At 40.0% G+C, this 22,848-nt stretch overlaps 1 protein-coding gene across 4 annotated transcripts in view; it reads right to left on the bottom strand.

Moving 5' to 3' along the window:
• Window positions 1-22,452, bottom strand: part of LOC122865908 (lipoxygenase homology domain-containing protein 1-like) — a 32,919-nt gene extending 10,467 nt beyond the window's left edge. The window contains exons 1-31 of one of the 4 annotated variants that reach the window (XM_044174928.1): window positions 21,431-22,452; window positions 18,345-18,459; window positions 18,072-18,083; window positions 16,488-16,568; window positions 14,591-14,775; window positions 13,583-13,681; window positions 12,915-13,063; window positions 12,700-12,823; window positions 10,979-11,229; window positions 10,764-10,899; window positions 10,444-10,604; window positions 10,221-10,307; window positions 9,695-9,830; window positions 9,323-9,477; window positions 9,058-9,218; window positions 7,445-7,521; window positions 7,131-7,327; window positions 6,831-7,023; window positions 6,525-6,685; window positions 6,100-6,436; window positions 5,784-5,935; window positions 4,581-4,714; window positions 4,023-4,171; window positions 3,842-3,946; window positions 3,625-3,753; window positions 3,354-3,521; window positions 3,066-3,247; window positions 2,796-2,912; window positions 1,743-1,905; window positions 1,179-1,333; window positions 816-1,025 (exon numbers count right to left, since the gene is read on the bottom strand). In XM_044174928.1, the coding sequence (XP_044030863.1) occupies window positions 816-1,025; window positions 1,179-1,333; window positions 1,743-1,905; window positions 2,796-2,912; window positions 3,066-3,247; window positions 3,354-3,521; window positions 3,625-3,753; window positions 3,842-3,946; window positions 4,023-4,171; window positions 4,581-4,714; window positions 5,784-5,935; window positions 6,100-6,436; window positions 6,525-6,685; window positions 6,831-7,023; window positions 7,131-7,327; window positions 7,445-7,521; window positions 9,058-9,218; window positions 9,323-9,477; window positions 9,695-9,830; window positions 10,221-10,307; window positions 10,444-10,604; window positions 10,764-10,899; window positions 10,979-11,229; window positions 12,700-12,823; window positions 12,915-13,063; window positions 13,583-13,681; window positions 14,591-14,775; window positions 16,488-16,568; window positions 18,072-18,083; window positions 18,345-18,459; window positions 21,431-22,163 (5,214 nt within the window). In that variant the 5' untranslated portion in view covers window positions 22,164-22,452. Of the gene's footprint in view, window positions 1-815; window positions 1,026-1,178; window positions 1,334-1,742; window positions 1,906-2,795; window positions 2,913-3,065; window positions 3,248-3,353; window positions 3,522-3,624; window positions 3,754-3,841; window positions 3,947-4,022; window positions 4,172-4,580; window positions 4,715-5,783; window positions 5,936-6,099; window positions 6,437-6,524; window positions 6,686-6,830; window positions 7,024-7,130; window positions 7,328-7,444; window positions 7,522-8,326; window positions 8,703-8,848; window positions 8,885-9,057; window positions 9,219-9,322; window positions 9,478-9,694; window positions 9,831-10,220; window positions 10,308-10,443; window positions 10,605-10,763; window positions 10,900-10,978; window positions 11,230-12,699; window positions 12,824-12,914; window positions 13,064-13,582; window positions 13,682-14,590; window positions 14,776-16,487; window positions 16,569-18,071; window positions 18,084-18,344; window positions 18,460-21,430 lie in introns of those variants that run through there. The other 3 variants (XM_044174931.1, XM_044174930.1, XM_044174929.1) reach the window with 3 other exon arrangements.
• Window positions 22,453-22,848: the final 396 nt, after the last annotated feature.

Raw genomic sequence — 22,848 nt, 5'->3', positions numbered from 1 at the left:
CACACCAACACAGACACATGCTACGATCTATAGAAACACACAAAGACTATGTGTGTTTATATGTGAGCTTATATTTATGAGCTTTCAGTGCAATGATATTCATGACCATTCATTTCTAGCATTCATTTCTATTTCTGGCAGCAATGTATGTAATAAAACATGCTAATAAAAGGTCAGGTCACCCAAATTACAAAACATATTTATATGTATTTACCCCCAGTGGTGTTGGCCATGCAAATAGTTGCAGTTTAATTAGCTGAGGTTTTCATATATTCGCCTCTGAAACCCCAATACAGTGGAGCTGGAGTTGTGATAATTCACAGTCTGTGAACACTGTGTTCTAATTAAAAATGTTCAAACTGTGGATTGTCCAGAATAACCAGGACATTCTTTATGGAAAGGAAAGTTGCTCTTTAGTTTTAAGCCATGCTAGCGCCATGGTTCTAGGGATGGCAGTGTTGGTTGGTCAGTCCACCACTTTGGTCCACACTGATATATCTCAACAACTATTGGATGGATAGTCATTAAATTTGGTACAGATATTCATGGTGCCCAATGGATGAATCCTAAAGACTTTGGTGATCCCCTGACCTTTCATCTAGCGCCACCAGACTGTCAAAATTGGTTAGTTTGTGACCAAAACTAATGCTAACATGCTAAAGTCAGATGGTGAACATTACCTGTTAACCTTCAGCATATTAATGCTGTTATTGTGAGCATGCTAGCATGCTGACGTTAGCATTTAGCAGTACATCTGTGAGGATGTATTAAATGCGTGGCTGTAGAGTGTTAGTCTTGGATGTCTTTCATGCTACCTTGACATAAAAGACTCTTCCAATGCGTCGGTCCTCCCTCTTCTTGGACAGCCAACGTTCACATAAGAAGAGAAAGACCTCTTCCGTATCCACGTCAACCACCTCCACCTGGTCCAAGTACCAGTCGGCACTCACCATACTGTTATCATGGCGGATTTTTATCTTAAAAACCTGTCCGAGGTCAACAGCCTCTATAGTGAACTTATCCACCTGGGGAGATAAAACGTGACCATTGGTGAAATAATAACACAAGTATAATTATGTAGTTTGTACTTTTTTGTATGATGTATTTGCTGCAATTCAGTTCTCCAGATTAAAAAATACAGATGGTGAAAAGGGGTCACAAAATGTACACTTTCTTACAGAGCCCCGTTCAAACTTGTTGCTGTTTGTCTCAGACTTGCTGAGTTTCCTCTCCCCGGTGTCCCCCAGGTCCCCGTAAATCGTGAGGAAGACGTTGGCGTCTGTGCCGGCTCCATACACATCACCTGTCATCACTGACACTTGGTATGTGTGAGCTGTAGCGGGAATGATCACAGACAAGCACACAGGGGATCGGTTTGAGGCAATTGGCAGAATATAGAGTGAAAAAGAAAGCAATTTTCCATCTCTGTTTGAAGCCACTGTCATAACAGAGACTCATTCAAGGATAGAAAGGACCTGAAGTGAAAATTGTCTCTGGCTTCCAAACTAATGCTCAGAAAGGCGGGTAAAAGACAGAACACAGCAGATATTTCTGCATATTTGTGTGTATAAATTCAATTTATTTATTTTATATAGCACCAATTCATAAGAGAAGTTATCTCATTGCACTTTTCCTATAGAGGAGGTCTAGACCGTACTCTTTATATTATTATTTACAGAGACCCAACAAATCATGCAAGTGAATGTATTGTTTGTCTGCGTATGTTGTGTATGTTAACGTACTCTCCAGGGCATCTTCCACCTCGACTTCAGTGACTTTCAGGCTTCCATCTCGTGAAAGTTTCTCAGTGATGATGTCAGATGGCACCAGCTCTCTCACTGTTTCTCCATCATCCTCAGACTTGGCGAGCCAGCTCCCACATGGGAAGATGACGGTCTCTGAACCCTACAGAGAGAGAGAGGGGGTACAGGGCTAAGACATACCCATGATTTAATTTGTGTGATTGTGCCTTAGAGGAGAATCAGTGAACAGTGTCTTGTCTTTGTCTGAGCCTCGGCTTAGTATGTGAGTGTGTGAATCACAGTGCTGGATTACCCTCATCTATCTGTGAAGAGAACATCTACCTCCACCTACTGACCAAAAATAGTATTTCTGTGTTACCAGCAGATGTGAGTAGTAAGATGTTGGTAAAGACAAATGTACTGCAAATCCTCTACATCAAATATTTGAAAATATTAAGCATTAAGGTATGTAAGTAAGTATGGAAATCAATATCAGTTGTTAGTCTGTGGAGCTTTTGAGATGACCCAGTGTTTATATTGTGGTAGTGTTATCAATCATCTGACCAGTGGTGATATGTAACTATGTACATTTACTTGTACTACTGTACTTAAGTACTTTTACTTTACTTGAGTATTTGCATTTAATGCTACTTTATAAAGGGAAATATTTTACTTTTTACTCCACTTTAGTCACTAGTTATTTAACAGATTAAGATTTTACATACAAAACATATGATCATCTTATGAGATATTATGCAATGTTATAGATTAAAGTACCCAACAGTGTATAAAATAGTTAAAATTACTAATGTATAATAATAATGTATCAGTAATAATAGTAAGTATAATATATAATAGTATAACACTCACTGGTGCCATTTTTTCTGAATTGTGAGTACATTTACTTTTGACACTTTAAGTACATTTTGCTCATGACATTTCCAATGCAGGTCTTTTACTTGTAATGGGGTATTTTTATTTTGCATTATTGCTACTTAATTAAAGGATCTGAATACTTCCTCCACCACTGCATCTGTCCTCCATAGGCAGTACCTTTCCCTTCCTGAGCAGACGTCTGATCTCCACTCTGTCCAGATGCCAGCCTGGGTTGACCCCGCGGTTGTCATGGCCGATACGGATCTTCTCAATTACATCCCCCACATCTTCTAGCTGCACAGAAAACAGAAAACGTCAATAAATTAACAATGTATTTAGAAATACACCGATTGCCTTGCTGTAACTTCACTGCCCTGGTCTCCAGAGCTTGCTTAATGCACCTATTCTACTTATTTATCTATTCATGACTATACACTATTATTGTACCTCAACAATAAACATGTCCTCAGCTCCTCTCTCAAAATACATCCTCCTCTCCCTCTTGTTGACACACAGAGACTTCTGCTGGGTGCACACTGCATCCCGTCCGTATAGGACAATGAAGACATCTGCATTTGTGCCGGCTCCAAACACGTCACTTGTGAAGGTTTTAATTTCATAAGGAACAACTACAAAAACAAAACAAAAAAACCCAACACAACCAATTATGTGCATCAAATGACAAATATCTTAAGTGTGATGTAGACTGTCATGCAGTGACTCAGTGTGATTTACATGGCGTGTAATGCTCCGTCTGTAGAGGATTAGGGAAAAGGTCCCTGATGATAGCCCCATCATCCTCCCCTTTATCCAACCAACGGCCACAGGGGAAGCGCAGTTTCTGTCCAAGAGATGGAGCATCAATCTCCACCCAGTCAAGGAACCAGCCTGCCGATCCTCCTCCTTAAACATTAACACAAATTATTGTCATCACATATGTAGACGTATTCTGACAAATTTTGCATTATGCACTGCACAGGCAGTGCGGGAGTCTGTTCTACTCTACCACAGTTGTCGTGTCCAATACGTAGCTTCTTCAGTGGTCCGATATCCACAGCTTCCACAGTGAACTCATCAATCATACCCTGCTCAAACTTATTCTTATGAGTCTTTGAAGCCTTCAGGTTAATTATCCCTGTAGATGCACACATCACAGAGTAATTTAATAATTTAAATAAACATGCACACAGATATAAATGCAGTATGATAGTCTGAAGAATTACCTGTGTCATCCTTGGTGCCGTACAGGATCATAAAGACATTTGCATCAGTTCCTGCGTACTTTTTGTCACCAGTTTTAATCCTCATTGTGTATGTTGTTGACATGGCTGTAATAAAAAGAACATTAGGCAATCTTGTAATTATTATTCCTATTTATTAATTTAGCCATAAAGTTGCTCTCACCTTTCTGTTCCAGACCAAGAGTGGCTTCAGAGTCTTCCTCATCATCGTCACCTTTCTTCATAAAGGCCTCGTCCACAGGAACAAGCTCCCTGGCAAGCTGTCCATCATCCTCATCAATAGCCAGCCAGCGTTTACAAGGGAAAAAGTACCTAAAATACAATATATAGAATATATGTTGCGCAGTGTACAATCTGCAGAGTAACAACACAATAATCTCTATTTAGCCTCTGTTTAGTACTGTAAAATGTTCCTGTGTCCCAAAATACTCCCTTTACCTCTCTATTTAGATTGATCCTCCATCCTCTCCACAGACAGAATATTTCAGAGTACCATTTCACACCACACTGTGGAGCTCTACAGACATTTTATGTGCAAAGGTTCTGTCTGTTATGTAGGGTGGTGTTGTTTTTTGAAACCTGTGGCATTGATTTGGTGTCTAGAATGACTCAGCAAGGTGTAAATAATTTCTTATCAACAAAATAAATGATTATTAACTATTTTTTGTAATGAATTGGTTAAATGGATCTCTGCTCTCTTTCTAACATCATCGTGACTTACGTGGTGTCATCTTTGTCGTCTACAATTTCCACTCTGTCCAAAAACCAGCCGGCACTGGCCTGGCTGTTGTCATGCCGGATCCTCAGTTTTTTCAGGATCCCTAGGTCGACCGCTGTGATGTTGAAAATGTCCTCCTGAGTCACACGCGAACAAACCAGAGACAAAGGGTCAAAAAAGGTTGCAGGTCTTAGGTTAGCAGTCCACTAGAAGCTCATTACTTATTCAATGCGTCTTTATTTAACCTGCAAGGCTCCTTAGATCCAACATTTGTTTGACAACAGAGACTTATTCAGGAAAACAGTATCATTGATAACAATCATGACCATGTAGAACATGGCAGATCAAACAAATAGATCCACAATACATTATGAACAGTGGAAGAAGGAAGCTTCTGTAGAGAACTAAAGGCCACAAAACACTTCTTGTGGAGGAGTCTTGAAGAGAAGATGACATGCCCAGGGTGCACAATCAGGGGCACTACTAGAAATATATAAATAACAATAAATATCTATAATCTCTGGCATGTTACAGGGCCCCTGTTCAGCTCTGTGTCACCCAAAACAGTATGAAAAGTGGGTGAGAAGCCTTAACATATTAAGAGGCAACCCCCTGTGGACATAGTTTTGCAGTTATTTTAAGTTATGCATTTTGAAGTCAAGGATGACAAGTCACAGAGGTAGTAGGAAAATTAAAGGAATAGTTCAACATTTTAGGAAATATGCTTATTTTTATTTCTTGCCAAGAATTAGACTGTCTGTTACATATGAAGCTACAGCCAGGAGACGATTATCTTAGCATTAGGACTGGAAACAGGGGAAACAGTTAGCCTGACTCTGTCCAAAGGTTAAAAAGCCTCTAAAGCTCACTAATTGACACATTATATCTATATTATATTTTTTTATTTGTACAAACACCAAAGTGTAAAAACAAAAAGTTGTGGTTTTACAGAGATTCTGTAGCCTTTGGACAGAGCCAGGCAAGCTTTTTACCCCTGATCCTCTCTTTATGCTAAGCTAAGTGTCTCCTGGTTCTAGTCTCATATTTAACGGACAGACATGAGGGTGGTATGAATCTTCTCATCTAACTCTCTGCAAGAAAGTGAATAAGTGTATTTCCCAAAATGTCAGACTATTCCTTTAAAATAGAAACATTTATATCAACACCCAGATTATCACATCTAGAACTGAGAGAAACAAAGCTTACCCGGCCTTTCTCAAATTTGTTCAGGTTGTTTGACTTCCTGAGCTGTCGCTCCCCTGTGTCGCCAATCTCTCCATAGATGTTGATGTAAACATTGGCATCAGTCCCCGCCCCCCACATAGTCCCAGTAAACACATGAACCTCATATGAGTTCACTTAGAGGAAAACACAGTTAGACACATCATGAGTGACATTTTAACAGTGCACCTGATGACATTTGCCTAATTCACCAATTCAAAATGTCACAATTAAAACAAACCATCTGGTCTTTGGAAGCAAATAACAGTGGGTCATCAAATTCCATTCATGCTCTACTTACTGTCCAGGTCTTCATTGTCCTCAGTCAGCAGCTCAACTACAATCTCCCTATCCTCCTCATCCCTGGCCAGCCAGCGGTTACAGGAGAAAGTAAATGTCTCCACCACTTCCTGCAGCTCCTCAACTATCTCCACCTCATCTTCTTCTTCTTCTTTCTTCTTCTTTTTCTTGTCCTTCTTCTTGTCTTTCTTGGTGTCCTCCTTCTTCACCTCCACCAGCACCATAGCCATCGTCAGCCGCTTGATGTCCACTGTCTCCAGGAACCAGCCGTCTCCAATACCCTTACCGTCATGGTAGATACGTATCTTGTAGATCTTACCAACATCCTGAGCCTCAATCTAGGTTGTAGGTATAAAACAGTGGTCAAAACAGGAACTTAACTTTCCCACATAAGTTTACATAACACGACGCAGGCTTTATACAGACCTTAAAGATCTCAGTGGTGCCACGTTCAAAATTGTTGGAGCGACTCTTGAGAGCGAGAACTTCAGTTTTTCCTTCATCTCCGTAGATCTGACAAAAGACATTAGCATTGGTGCCACCGGCACGCACGTCCCCTGTGACCACTGTTATTTCATAGTTGATCACTGTTAGAGAAGGGACACCACAGTATTATGACAGGAAGAAAGATCATGTAGAGCAGAGCAATACATTTCAACTCATAATCACTGTTACTGTATTTACAATGATGAATTCTGACTGTGCAGTACTTTTTATGCTGTTGTTATTTACATTTTTCGATGTCCAAGATCTCACTGGGATAGATCTCAACCTCCACTTTCCCATCAGCCTCGTCTTTGCAGAGCCAGCGGTGGCTCGGGAACATATACTGCATCCCATGAACTGGTACAGAGATCTGCACACTGTCCAGAAACCATCCGGCCCTCAAGCCCTCATTAGTGTGACCAATCAGCAGACGGTTTATCTGTAAGCACAGAGGATATTAGAGGATTAAATAGAATTAGAAAACACAAATAAATGTCTGAACTAAAAAGTCCATTCTCTGTGAAGTGTATACATGTCTGATCTTGCCTGTCCGATGTCAAAGGTGTCTATGGTAAAGATGTCAGTGCGTCCCGTCTCAAAGTAGTTCCTGAGGTCATTGTCGGAAACTGCCAGTATCATCTTGTTAGTATCACCCTTCTGCCCATACAGCTTGACAAACACCCTGGAGTCCGAGCTGGCCCCACTCACACTGCCCGTCTTGATTGCTATGTGGTAGCTAACATCTTAGGAGGACGGAAATTAGTACATTAACGTAATTTATAGAAGCATTAAAAAGATATGTTGTCCTTTTTTAGTTTGCTTAACCTGTTCTTGGTTTAAAATGTTCTTAATGCACTCACTAAAGAGACGCAGGCCGTCTCCAGCTGGAACTAACTCACGGACAATCTGTCCATCATCCTCATTACGGTCTAACCACCTGAGGAAAAACACAAAGACATGGACAAATTGAATCCTATAGCAGTAAACATAGGATGAGATCAACCCTCCCACCAAACCTCCCTGAAAATTGAAATATGTGGAAAGAAAATGAAATGTCATTTATTAATTTATAACTTTTATTCTGCCAGAGTGGTGTCATATAATTCACAGAATCTCTCAATTCAAGAAACTATTCTTGTAGGCAAGAAGGTAAAAACATGGCAATATATTCAGTTTACACAAGCTATGCAACAATTACATTGTTTATCTAATGCATGAGCTCCCATTTAAAATCACTAAACATTTAAGTAACCTAAGATTATTGATCATTGTGAGGAAATTTGATTTCAAAATGAATGTGATTAATCTGAAAAAAGAAAGAACAGAACATAACAAGTACAAGCAACACAAAACACTCAAACAACTGTTCTACTTTGTTTTGCATTGGAAGCTACCAAATGTTTCCCTTTTAACAGGACAGACAGACAGGAAGAGCCTCTTTTCAGATGTAACACTGCACCACAGCCTTGTGGTTTGGCTCCAGCTACTGAAGGAGAGAGCTGGCTGACCACTGTGCATTTAGTGCCTATTTGTAGTGGCAAACTTATCCATCAGCTGTCTAACTACTTAAACACATGCCACTGGAGATCTAGTGAACATCAGTGTGGCCAATTTTTGAGGCTTTTAGGGCTGTTTGGATGATTTTGTCCAGGTGGTGGGTGTTTTGGTGGGTTACAGAATAAAGATCTAAGAAGAAAATTCAATAATAAAAATGACATGTAATTGTTGTACATAAAACATACATATGTTTCCCCCTTTCAAGAAATTCTTTGGCATTTTGGGAAATACACTTATTTATTTAAATAAAAAGCTACAGCCAGCAGCTGGTTATCTTGGTGTAAACACTGGAAGCAAGGAAAGACAGCTGGCTCTGTCCAAAGTTTAAAAAATCTTCCTACTAGCACCTCTAAATTTTACTAAATAACATCTAAATAGCTTAATACGTACAGAAGCCGAAGTATAAAAATGACAATTTCTTTTACTTTGGTCAGTGTCAGGCTTGCTGTTTCCACCTGCTTCGACTTTTTATGCTAAGCTAGGTTAATTGTCTCCTGGCAGATATGAGAGCGGTATCAATGTTCATTAACTATGAAGCTACACCCAGTAGTCACCTTGAGGCTGTAGGCAACCAGCAGAGACTACACCGATAGATAGTCCGGCACATAACACCCTGCAAAACCATTTGTCATTTTTACACTTTAAACAAACAAGATGTAACATGCTGATTACTGAGCTTTAGAGATGCTGGCAGGTGCATTTTTTACCTTTGGAGCCAGGCTAGCTGTTTCCCCTTGCTTCCAGTCTTTATGCTAAGCTAAGCTAACTGTCTCCTGGCTACAGCTTCATATTTACAGTACAAACATGAGAGTGGTATCAATCTTCTCATGCAACTCTCAGCAAGAAAGTGTATAACTGTATTTCCCAAAATGTCAAACTATTCCTTTAAGTCATGTGTAAAGTATTACTGCCTTGCCTGAAACAGGGGAACTCAATGGCCAAAGTCTCTGGCTGGCCCTCCTCCCTGACCATCACCTTATCAAGGAACCAACCACAGCCTCCACCGCGGCCATCATGACCGACACGCACTCTGCGCACCTGGCCCAAGGACACGGACTCAATGAGGAACTCATCATGCTGAGTGAAGACAGAGAGAAAACTGGTTAAGGATTCTTGCAGTGCATTTCCCTGACAATATCTATTTATTTTTTGTGTTCGTTGTGTATTAATGATGCACTCACATTGCCCTTTTCAAATTTGTTCACATTATTTTTGCTCGTGATCATGAGTCGCTCCCCTGTGTCACCCAGGTCACCGATAACATTGAGGAAGACGCTGGCATCGGTGCCACTGCCGCTGACGTTGCCGGTGCATATGGTAATACGATACTTTATCACTGAAAAAGAAAACAGAGAAGGACACTCACATTATATTACTTAAAGCACCTAAATTCACTCAGGACTCATATACTGTCATGACCATTGTAAAGGTACTTGACACTATTGACTGTTAACATGGAGTTTGAACATCTGCACTGACTCTCAGTAAAAAAGCTGCATACATTTAAGATCAACCGAGTAAATATGCATGCGTATGTCCTCAGTGTTTCTTACAGGGGAGTGGCTCATCAATGAGCGCTCCGGTAGCTGGAAGCTCTCTGACGATCTCATTGTCATCTTCATTGATGTCCAGCCAACGGCCACATTCGAAAGAATATTTCTCCATTGTCAGGGTCTTGAGCAAAGTGACCTGCAGAAATTCACAGCCTCATGTGTCATGATACACGTCTTCATCTTCATCTCTAGTTCATGATTTAACCTTCAAACGAATGAAGACTGCAGCAGTGACATTAACACACATTTTCTAAGCAATTAACAAGTTACAGTAAAATAGATTAAGCTACTTCCTAGTATTGTATACTGGCCACTTTTTCTGAAAGTTGATAACTGAGAAAAGGATTTTTTTGTCTGTGAAACCATTTGCACCGCAAACTCATTTACACATAGTCTCTCTTCTCTATTTATGAGATCAGGTGCAAGATTAAACTGTAGTGTCAAATTTAGTGCTAAGAGGGGACATAATAAAACAGACTTAACAGCTTACATTGACAGATCAGAAAGACAGAACAATGGGTCTCACTTTCGCTAAATGCCAGCCAGAGAATGGGTGTCTCTTCTCATGCCAGATGCGCAGTTTCAGCAGTCTTCCCATGTCTGGCATTTCAATCTATAGTGATCCCAAAAAATGTAAAATGACAACAGATAGAAAAAGATTTCTTAGAAACTTAGTGTAGATCAGTGTGAGAACTTAATAGTGGAAGAAGCTGTAATGTGCTCAGTTTATCAGAAGATCCAGGGCTTACCACGAATTTATCAAGCTGGGCCTGTTCAAAACTGTCTGAGTTGTTTTCCAGTTTGATCTCATCAGACTTGCCCTTCTCTCCATAGATCTGCAGAAACACCTGTGCATCTGTCCCTGCCCCCTTCACATCTGATGTCCAAATCCACAGGGACCATGGGTACTCTGGAGTACAAGAGTAGATTTGATACTAAAGTAGGCTAGTCTAGTTTTTAAGAATTCAAAATGGTCATAATTCAATAAAAAGCAACTTGAGTTATTTTTTCAGTAAATGCAATATGTGTGATTTGCTTTTTTTTCTGTGAGTTGAATGAAGCCACCTACTCTTCTGTTTTTTCTGCCTAAGAGAGACCATCTCGTACAGCTCCCTCTCAATCAGTCCATCCCCCTCGTTCTCATCCAGCCACATCCCGCACGGAAATGTCTGCTCAATGCCCGTGAACGGACAATATATTACCACCTAGAAAGGAAATGGGTGATCTTGGTGGGTGAATGACACTTTGAGAATCACTCAGTTACCAAAATCAGATGTGTAGTACCTTTTCACAGTACCATCCAGCACCAACAGCCCCGTTGTCATGCCCGATGGTAACCCTGCTGAGCGGGCTGATCAGCTCACAAATCTCCACATTGAAAATGTCAATGAGACCACGCTCAAAAGCACCACCCTCCAGGAAGACTTTGCCGCTGTTCTTTAAGCCCTTGGAACCGTGCATGACCATGTGGATCTTAGAGTTGGTGCCTGCACCCCTCACATTTCCAGTCATCACTTGTACATTGTATACGATTCCTAAGTAGATGCGGGAAAATATACAAAAAATTGCCAATTTATCAATGAATTCTAACAGAATTTCCTGTGACCATATATTAAAGTCGAACTGAAATTGAGCTTCTTCCCACAGTCCAAAGACATGCAAGTTAGGTTAATTGGCGGTCAAAATTGCCGAAGGTGTGTTTGTGAGCGTGAATGGTTGTCTGCCTCTATGTGTCAGCCCTGTGATTGATTGGCGACCTGTCCAGGGTGTACCCCGCCTCTTGCCCAATGTCAGCTGGGATCGGCTCGAGCCCCCCACGACCCTGTAAGGATAAGTGGTTATAGATAATGAAATTAAAAATAATTTGTGTAGTTGTTTGGTCAACGATGGTGACGATGTCAGTACTGTAATTTGATTGGTCTAATATCTGTGTAGGCGGGCACTAAAAATAGTTCATAATATCACTACAGACAGCTAACATTAGCTAGACCCCCCACCTTTTTATAATGCAGCACAAACATAGTGCTAATGGAAATCAGTGCTAACATTAGCAAGCTAGTCTAGCTTTGAAATACAAACTTAACGGCACAATGGGTTCTCCTAAATGTTGAATGTTGTAAAGAGTCAGACGTCCTAAATCACCAGTGGTGGAAAATGTACTCCGATCTTTTACTTAAGTAAAAGCAATACCACAGTGTAAAAATACTCCGTTATAAGTAAATGTTCTGCATTCAAAATCTTACTTAAGTAAAAGTACACAAGTTTTAGCATCAAAATATACTTAAAGTACCAAAAGTAAAAGTACTCATTATGTAGATTGGGCCATTTCAGAATTATATATATTATATCACTGGATTATAATTATTGATACATTAATCTGTAAGCATCATTAATGTTGCTGCTTGTAAAGGTGGGGCTAATTTCAACTACTTTATATACTGCCGGGTAGCTTAACCTAATATATGATAATTTATTAGTTGATTATATTTTGTATTAATAATCTGAATCTGCAAAGTAACTACTACCTAAAGTTATCCAAAAACATGTAGTGGCGTGTAAGTAGAAAGTAGTTGAAGTACAAGTACCTCAAAATTTAGTAACAGTAAATTTACTCTACGTTACATTCAACCACTGTAAATCGCTATCAGTACATAACCAACACTATGTGGGCTTGTTGATAAAGGAGAAAACCTGTCTTGTATCAACGTTTATAGACTATACAGGGCTATGACGTGTCGGTAATGCACTGCGGAAATGGACAATGCGTCTCCTGCCCTCAAAAGTCAGTCACTGCCATGGTAAACGCCTCCCCAGAGGCCTGAAGCTTAGACACTGTTTCCACAAATATGTCCAAAAGCGATTTTATCCTCTTTTGAAAGTTGGAAAATTATGCACAATAGCTGCAGTCTAATTTTAGATTATATTTCCTTACACAAAAAGTGTGGAGAATTCAAATTTCAGTTCGACTTTCAATATCATGAAATAATGGCTTGTGTTGTTCTCACCCATTGGTTGCACGGATCCAACCAACACATCTCTCTGTATTTTGCCATCATCTTCATCCATGGCAAACCAACGATTAACTGGGAACTCATAAACTTCTTTATTCCCCATATCATCAACTGCCACCTAGAGAGACACATAATACACGATCATGAGTGTTTTTATGCATGTGTGCAGGTCTGTAAAGATTATGTATGCATGTGTAGATTGTACTTGCCTTATCTAGAAACCATCCAGCTGATGAACCTCTGTTGTTGTGGCCAATGGTGATTTTCCTCAGCCTTCCCAGGTTTGGCGACTCTATCGTAAACTTGTCCTCTGACCCGCGTTCAAAGTTGTCTTTGTCACTGTCCAGTCGTCTCTCTCCTTTCATATTAAACAAAGAATTTTGGAATGGGAATCAAACACATTGAAATCAGAATGAGGACATACATGTAGCCAAAGTCATTACAGTAACAATAAATATACAACAGCATTTGTCAGGGCTATTGGCCATCTGTATCTAGCATTGAAATATTTAGTCGATTAATGGATTATTTGATCAACAGAAACTTAAACGCCTACTGTTTTGATATTCAATTGATTGTTTAAGTCATTTATCAAGCAAAAATGCCAAACATTTGCTGGTTCCAGCTTCACAAATGTGAGGATTTACCACTTTTCTCTGTTTATATCATTGTAAATTGTATGTCTTGGACTGTTTTGGTCTGTAAATGAGACAAAATAAGTCAATTGAAGATGTCTCCTGTGGCTCAGGGGAAATTAAGATGGGCATATTAAGATAAGCAATTTTCAACATTTCATAGACTATGTGATTAATCAATTAATAGAAAAATGATCTACAGAATAACAGATCATGAAAAAAATCATTAGTTGCAGCCGTACCTGTGTCACCATTCTCTCCAAAGATGTTTAGGAAGACATCAGCATCAGTTCCACTTCCCTTCATGTCAGCAGTGAACACACTCACTATGTATTTATTTACTGCAAAACATGAAATATGAAACAGGAAATCAAGAATACAGTGATTTACAATGCACCAGAAAGGCTAACAGTGTAGTAAATGTTGATTATCAGTATCTGTCAAAACCAATTTTCTACCTAGGCGAGTTACGTAATTAGTAGCACTAATCAATCAGAATTTGTTGGACTTTTCTATTGTGATTTGGCAGGTTCCTTGCTAATCCACACTGAGATGGTTTCCAGGTTAAATATTCATAACAGTGTGTGTGTGTGTGTGTGTTGTGTGAGTTACAGCCATATTCCTCTGACCACTCCCTCACAGCACGGTGTCCTCATCTCTTTACCTGAGCCTTGGCTTCACAACGCTCTGCTTGATTGACTGCAGGTATTAAGATGTTAGATCACATTGCAACAGAGGACACATGGGCTAGTTTACCTGAGGATTACAACCTGACACAGTAGGAAGATCTGTAGGCTATCAGGCACTTTTGTGTACAACTGGCCAGACATATGGGACTGACGTCAAGTTTTTTTGTTCATTTGTGGCGGCAATATTTCAAAATATATCTTTCTATTTGGTTCAACTCATTCAACTGATCAGAGAATTTGTGGTGCAAAATAACTGAAAAGGGCTTACATTTTTAAATTAAGAAAGAACGGTACCTATATAACATTTATGTCAAATTGGAGACAGTGACATTCGCATAAGTTAGAGCTCTGTCTGATTAGTTGTGAGCTGTCAAGGCTTATGTATATTGTATTTTATATTGGCTACAGAAACTGTAGTCTTTCTGGTGAAATTTTCAACCCCAGTGGTTTCTCAGAAATGTGTTGGAGGTATTTGGAATTTTAATCAACTGTTGTTTTGTTTTAACCTTTGTGAACCTTTGTGTCTGCTTTGTGTTATGTGTTTGTCCCAGAGTGACCTACATTTCGGGACGTCCATGGGGTTCAGGCTGCCCAGCAGGTCCCTGACAAACAGGTTGTCAGCCTCCTCCCGACTCAACCAGTTGTTGCAGGCAAAATAGAAGCGCAGATGGGGCCGGTTCATGTCGGTCACCACCACCCTGTCCAAGAACCAGCTGGCGTTCATCCCCGTGTTGTCATGCTCGATCCTGGGGAGTCAACCGTCATAGTGTGACATGAATTCACCCTGCAGGTAATCACAAATGAGTTTTCCACATCACATGCACCAAGGCCTTTGTTTTTTTAGTTTGTTTGAATTTCTGCAGTGGTAAATACCAAACAATAGAGACAGATTGTTTTCAGGCATTGCTCTTCAGACATAGAAATATATGAGGACTGAATAAAATGGAGTAGAATACCACAATGAAATACAAGCACATTGTTTCTACTGGATGTCTTTTGTTTTCACAGGCTGAATTATAAATACAACATACAACTATGAGAATTAATGCAGTGGAAAGTTCAAATATTCACCAAAATTTCAAATTTACAGATAAAACTCAAATAAATAAATCAGACATGATTGTGATCAACACAGAAATGTTTTCTGACATTTGGCCAGTTAGGACATGTTGTTTCTATAGTACATATTACGCTAAGACATTTATTGTCACTGCATCCTCAATTGTGGACATATTTCAAAACGTTTTACAACATTTGATCTCCAGAATCTGAACAATCTGTAAATCAATTTTGGTAGCATTTGAAGAAATCTAACGTGGCATACAAGTCTCAAAATGGCTGTAAAAACAGTAATGTTTGACTTAAATTGCTCAACACATATTACAACTTTGAAAGTTCAACGTCTTATGAGCATTTTAAAGTTTGAACAGATTCTGTAGCTGCCAGTATGACAGAGCAGTAGGCTTTCAAAGTTGAGTAGGTTTCCTCTCATAGAATTCCATCTTACAATTATGATTTTCAAAAACCAATATAAAATCGCTGGAATACACTTGATATTCCAAAAGTAATTGCCCACATTTGCTTAATAAGCTGCACAATTTGCTATTCACATGATTTTTATTGCACAAATCCTTTGGGAGTAGTTTGATGCTAAAAAATTAATAAATAATAGTAATGTATGTTGCAAATGTTTACTTAAAAGTGAAGCATGAAAGTTCATTCTTGACCTTGAAGACAGTAGTTGAATGTTCTGGAAAAAGTTAGTAAGTGGACCTTGATTTAGGATTGCTTTGTTGTTGTTGTTTGTCTGTTTTCACAAACTACTATTTCTGGGGTCAAGAATGGCCAAGAGCAGCTATTGAGCTCGCATGTCAACAGATCCATCTCCATGACAACTGAGCAAACTCCGTCCAGTGATATGGTTAAAAGAGACGAAAACTGCAGGTAAGTTAACTTTGAGTTGGGATTGCTTTGTCAAAAAATGTAGCACATTCTGGGGAAAAAGCAACACTTCCGTTATTCTTATTTTTGTGAGCCATAGTGCAGCATATCCACTTTTTGCAATCAGTGACTTTAAATGTATCCTGCTGCCTCATTTCACTGTTAATGTGTTGCGCCTGTGATGTAACTCCTCTGGAGTAAGACACTAACTGCCAACAACAGATGGGGCTTAACCTTCTGTCACTGGATGAAATCCTTTGATGGCCAGCGGCACAGCTGGAAAATAAGTGAGAAATGTTCCTGTGTGATCCTCTCTGTAAGCTGCTGTTATCCTGTGCGAGGTATACTTAACTATGAAGCACTGAAGCATAAACTGTGATGTTGTCCATGACCTGTAGCTGTGCATTCTGGGTATCTGCTGCAGCCATGCAAACACCAAAGGGGCATTATAGTGACAGTTATCACACACAGTCAACACTTAGGGGGTTTCTGCCACATTAAATTTGCTATACAGTACCTTAGCTTCTTCAGAGGCCCCACGTTGTGTGTTTTGATACGGAAAATATCAGTCTTATTCTTCTCAAATGCAGTTCGGCTTCTGTAAATTGAGAAAACATTAAAGAATGTCAGAATTTTGGAGAAGGATTAATTGAGTGTGTGTGTGTATGAGAGAGAAAGATGCTCTATTTGATTGGGAGAGATTACTGGGGTTGAAGATACGCCGTCTATACAGACAACTGAACTGAGCCCTGGTACAGTAAATTACATCTCCTGACTGATCAGGTTTAGGGTACCCTGGTGGTCTCATGGCAGTGGTATAATATGAAACCTCCTGAGGCTCGGCCACTTCAACGCTCCCTCATCCTCCTCCCTCACGGACTTCTACCCCTCACAGAGACGAACCCTCTGCCAGCCACAGCGAATCAGACACCCTCTTTTTCATTAACTGAGAATGCCTGCCTTTGTCTCTGACCCACATTTCCATCTGTTCCCTTCTCCCAGCAATATTCAACCCACAGACAATGCCAAGGCTCCCATAATTAAGGTGCATGCTATCATCTACTGTAAAAAAAAATAAAACTGCCAAGAGTGAAATGTGTGTGTCCAACACACATGAATACATGCCCTTGTTCTCTGTTTCCGTGTAAAATCACCTGTAAGAGAATGATGGGGAGACACTGATTATGTGAAAAAGCAAACCCAACGCAAACTTTGGAATTCATGCAATTTGAATTTGTTATAATCACACTGAATTTCCAAAGAGTTGCATTTTTAATCTGCCTCGATTGTTCAATCAGGCAAATATGCTAGCAGCCCTCCCTTACCTGTATCATGCTGTAACGTTTTAATCGATCATTACACAATACAGGCAGGACCTAATATATATTGGAGTAAGGTGAAACTCCTTAATATGCAGTATGTTTATTACACGACAAAAGCGACTCATCAGCGTCCATGTATAGTATTTCATCAACTGAGCAACACTACAGCCACACAGCATGGAGATACTGAATACATAGCATGTTGATGCTGTCTGAAGTGGATGAATGAGACCATCACAAGGTGTGGGTGACATGGTCCAGTGTGGCTTACAATAAGTTGGTATATCCTATATACTCCACAGGTAACCTTATCTGTCAATCAATGTGTGCAGAGATAAAGGGTGCCTGCTGCTGATAAGATCCCCTGAGAGTCATTTGATCATCCACAGAAATGACATCGTGGTCTTCTTTCATTTGCCTCTGAATAGAAAAGAAGACCGGCCATGTCACATAGTTCCTCCTTACTCCAGATATTCTGTGTCCGACAATTTATACGACTGTATAGAGGAGAGATTCCTGCACCACAACCAAACCTTGGTTATGAACATGCACTGCTTCTCTTACATGAAAGAATTTTTAAGTTTCAGGTTGATTCCGTTTTGACAAACAGGTCAAAGAGATCCTTGGTGTGCAAACTGATTTTGTCTTGATTCATGGGCTCTACAGGCATTGGGTTAATGTTGAGCAGGAATGCTCTCTCATACAGTGTTATGTGCACAATACAACCAAACACAAGGACAGAATCATAACCATCCTTTAGCAGACTGATTAGAAAATACCTCTTTTCTGTGCTGAAGGATCAGAGAGGAATAGAAAGATCAAAAGTTAACAGTTGACATTGAAAAGCTTACTGATCATACATTATGTATTAACTGAAAAATAATTAAGTCCATTTGACTCAAAGCTACAGCATTATACATAAAAACCTGATATAATAAGTGCAAATCAGAGCAGAGTGAGTCATTGAGATCTGATTTAGAGTCTTAGAGACAACATATTTATCAAAGTATCCTATAATTCAATTACGTCAACATAAACCCTTTTAAACTCACTTGCTTGCCAGGTGCACCTTGGGAGTGACGCCAAAGTCTCCAAAAAGGGTAACAAACACATTAGCATCTGTCCCAGCTCCCTTTACATCACCAGTGATAGTGACCACCTCATACACTGAAAGAGAGGGGAGAGTGGAGATTAGAAAGAGAAGGAGAGAATAAAATGTGTGTGTCCATGTTGTAATAAATATCACAATTCTGAAATAATGAGAGCACATACAGAAAATAAATTATATGAGGTCTAACAAGGACTTAATCATTTAAAAAGTAAAAACTTGAATAAAAGGACAAACACAAAGTCACATCCTCAGACAGTGTCCAATAATCTATAAACATTAGGGAGCATTATGTTTCCTTCCATGCACGGTTGCCAGGTAATTCAATGCGGCGAATCTGCAGCGAATCCATGTCTGGTGTGATACACCAGCAAAGCCTCTCTCACATTTCACAAATGTGTCTCTTCGTCTAGCCAAGCCACTGAGTTGATGGGAAGGTAAACAGGATGAAGACTCAGCAGCCTGTAAAATCTGCCTCAGTTTGTGTCATTTAAGGTGTTTGTATGGAGGAGGGGAAGAGAAGAGTGGACACACACATTTCTGAGGTCACTGTCTGTTTACATTTTTAGCCACGCTAGCAGGGTGACTCTAGGGATGGCAATGTTTGACCACTTTGGTCCAGACTGAAATGTCTCAGTAACTATTAGATGGATTGCCATGAAATTTGATAGAGACATTGGTGGTGCCTAGAGGATTAAGCCTACTGACTTTGGCGATTCCCCTCACTTTTCCTCTTGTGCCACCATGACATTTGTGGTTTTTAGTTAAATGTCTCAACAACTATTGGATAGATTCCCTTGAAATTTGATAGAGACATTGGTGGTGCCTAGAGGATTAAGACTACTGACTTTGGCGATCCCCTCACTTTTCCTCGTGCCACCATGACATTTGTGGTTTTTAGTTAAATGTCACATTACCATCAAATTTGGTACAAACATTCAAGTCCCTCTCAAGATTATCTGTAATAACTTTGGTGGTATCCAGACTTTTCAACTAGCACCACCATCAGAACAAAATTTCAATTTGTTTATTTTATAGTTTTATTACTTAAGTACCTGCAAAACTAATGACATTCCCATCACCCTCAGCAGTACTTTGTGTTTAGTGCTAATTTGCAAATGTTAGCATGCTAACAAAACAAAGATGGGAAAACATGGTCGACATTATACCTGCTTAACATCGGCATGTTAAGCTGAGCTGCTAGCACGGCTGTAGACTCTTAGTCTTGTAAGATGATGCTTGGGGCTATTTTTTACTTACAAACATGCATCATGGTCCGTATAATCAGATCTACTTATTGTGTGAGTCACTTTTCACTCAAATTTTGTCACCATGAATCCAATGAGCTGATAACGACTCCTCAAATTATTTGTAATTCCCAACACACAAACAAAGAATGTGTATTTTTGGGAGAGGATTTTAAAAGTCACACCTGTGAAACAGCCTGTGTTTGAGTTACAGTAACAACATTAAATCTTCAGCAGGAGATTAGTCAGCAATTGGCTGTTGCCTGTGACTCAATAGCTTGGTCTATATAGTGGTAATTCTATAGTCCTGCTGTATAACTGTACGTAAATGTAAACTCTTCTCTGTGCGTTGTGGAAGACAGACTGGAAGGTATGGGACACTCTATGGGACTTTGGGTCATACTTAATCAGAGAAACAATAAGGGATAAAGTGGTGTCCAGTCTGAAGACTGGTAGACTTGGTTCTCGGAAGGGTATCCTGGGTGAATGTTATGAAAAGTTAGGATGGACTGAAGGAGTAAATAAGTATAAAAAATTCCATTAAGGAATGCATAAAGGAACTGGAAGTAGAGGATAAATGAAGGAGACATGTAGAAGAATCAGAGATAGAAGACCCAGACACATTACCTAAAAACATCCAGGAGAGAAGGAAAGGAGAGGCAGAGAGCTGATAAAGAGCAATTTGACCAAAGTCGATCCGATAGGGACATGGATATCTAATTAACAGTGAGCAGAGCTATTAAAACCGGATTAAAGAGAAAGAGAGACACCTGATAAAATCAGATAGACGGTGGCCTGGTAAAACTGAGCCTTGATAAACTCCTTGGAGTGTCAGAGACCTGAGTGAGCCAGTGAGGTAAGAAAGACACAGGCTGTATCACTGCTACTGAAGCTAAATAATGATACTTACTGCTCCTTTCATAATCTGCAACAGATCAGGCGCTACAAGTACATTAACTTTAATCAGTTACTTTATGGTAGCAATTATCTGGCAGTGAAAATGCAGGAAAATAAACTGAAATATCACAGCACTTTGTCTGTCAACATGATGGAGGAAAGGAGATATAAATCTTTTAAGTTCAGACATTTTAATGTTTATGTGCAATTTCCTCATTCAAAGCACCTTTGAATACAGCTGAGTGCTGCATTTTCCAAATGCTCTTTTATGGCAACCCTGTCTCCTAGAAGTAGCGTTTATGTACTAATAATTAGTTTCTGGAATTTAGTTAAAATTAATGAAAGATTGTGGTTTTTGGTTTAATGTTAATACAGACAACACTTCCTGTCTCGTGCTTCAACTCACTTGACTTTTTCAATATTAAACCACGATCTTTTCCAAACTGTAACCAAAAACTGTGAGTGACTTAACATAACCATAAAAATCAATATTGTGCATTAGTTGCTGAGTGGATATTGTATTGCAAGAGCAGATATTGTCAGAAAAACCTGAAACCTCTGATAGGGCTCCTGTCCCTGCCTCTGGACCCGGCGCTTATCCCAGCCCCTGAGACTGGGACGGCACCCAGCACCTGTCTGCCCCAGAGCTTCTGTTTGGCTCCATTCATGTGGAACATAACTGAGCTTTCACCCAAGAACAATCACAGAGGGATTCCCCGGGGTGCTCCTGCTCAGAGCTGAAAGCAACTGGAGGAAACCTGTATTCAAGATTTGACCAATTGGGACACTCCAACAGGTACATACATATGTATGTCATGTAACTGAGACTTACCTAAAATACAACAGGTGAGGCTTCTCTGTCTGCTCTACAATGTCAAATCCTTACCTTTCTTTTTGTAGTACTCATCCTCATATCCGTCAGATGAGTCTGTGTTGTAGTCCAGCAGCTCATTCTGGTAGATTGCAGCATAGTCCACCTGTTTATTTTTGGATTTCTTCCCCTTTTTCTTTTTATCTTCGTCACTGTCCGCCGATCCCTTCTTTGCCTTCTTCTTTTTCTTTTTCTTAGAGTCCTCCTCCTCTTCCTGCTCCTTAATCAAGGGCTCCTCATCATCGTCATTGTGAGACTTCTTCTTCTTCTTGCCATCTTTTGACTTCTTATCCTTGGACCCCATCTCCTCCTCTCCCTCTGGACTTACTGCAGAGGATTTTTTCTTCTTTTTCTTCTTTTCCTCCTTTGCTCCCTCAGTCACTTCCTCTTTGAGCTTCTCTGATTTCTTCTTTCTGGAATTGGTCGTGGGGTCATTATTGTTCTGCTCACCCTCCTCAGCTTCATTTTCAATCACAGCACTAGCTTCCTCATCATCATCTGGTTTCTTTTTCTTCTTTTTCTCTTTTACTTTTTCACCCTCTTTTTTCTTTTTCTCTTTCTCTGGGGCCACCTGATTCTCTGTACTCTCTGCGCTTTTGTGTTTCTTCCGACTCTTCTCTCCTTTTGCGGTGTCCCCATGGGTCACACCGTTGCTCCTCTCCTTTAACTTTGGCTTGGTTTCCTCCACTTCGTCATCGACCTCTTCGGTTTCTTCTGAAGCTGTGGATTTTTTCTGTTTCGACGGCATCTTTTATTCATCCACTTCCCTGGCCTTTAGTTTCGTAAGTACTACCTTGAGTTTCTAATGGTGTAAGACAATTCATTTGACCCTTGGCTGCAGGGAGGTTCTGGGATCATGGGGTTCAGAGAAGCCTGGGTGTGTGTTCGGCTGCAGGTGTATAGACTCAGGACACGCAGAGGGACCGATGGCTGTCTGGACGTCCCCTACCTGGGCAATTTATGGCCATACAACACACACTACTCATGAAAAATTACACCTCAGCACTCACGTGATCCACGGGAGAAAGCCCTGTGAAAAAGGAGCCTTGAACAGAGAACTTATCCTCTCTGCAACAGGACTCTCCATTATTCATGGTGTTAGGATCGCTTTACGGGGTGGGGGCATCTCGCTTTTACATGCAGTCACACGGACACAGAAAGATAGACATATACATGAACACACACACAAACTCTCCCTTACAACTACTCCTCTTAGTTTATTCTGATATAATGTGCAGCAATGTGTATAAATCACATTTAGAGATCCTGAGTGAAAGAAACTCATGACTGGCAACAAATTGACTGTATCTGTATGTCCACGCAGCAATGATTTATTTCTTTCATGGCTGCTTTCAGCCAACGTCGGTGTCCACATAAAGGAACAGTCCAACATTTTGGAAAATATTCTTATTTGCTTTCTTGCCAAGAGAGTT

This window comes from Siniperca chuatsi, linkage group LG18 (assembly GCF_020085105.1).
Source record: "Siniperca chuatsi isolate FFG_IHB_CAS linkage group LG18, ASM2008510v1, whole genome shotgun sequence".
NCBI lineage: Eukaryota > Metazoa > Chordata > Actinopteri > Centrarchiformes > Sinipercidae > Siniperca > Siniperca chuatsi.
Note: the sequence above shows the minus strand (reverse complement) of the source record. Positions and strands in the feature narration are given on the sequence as shown.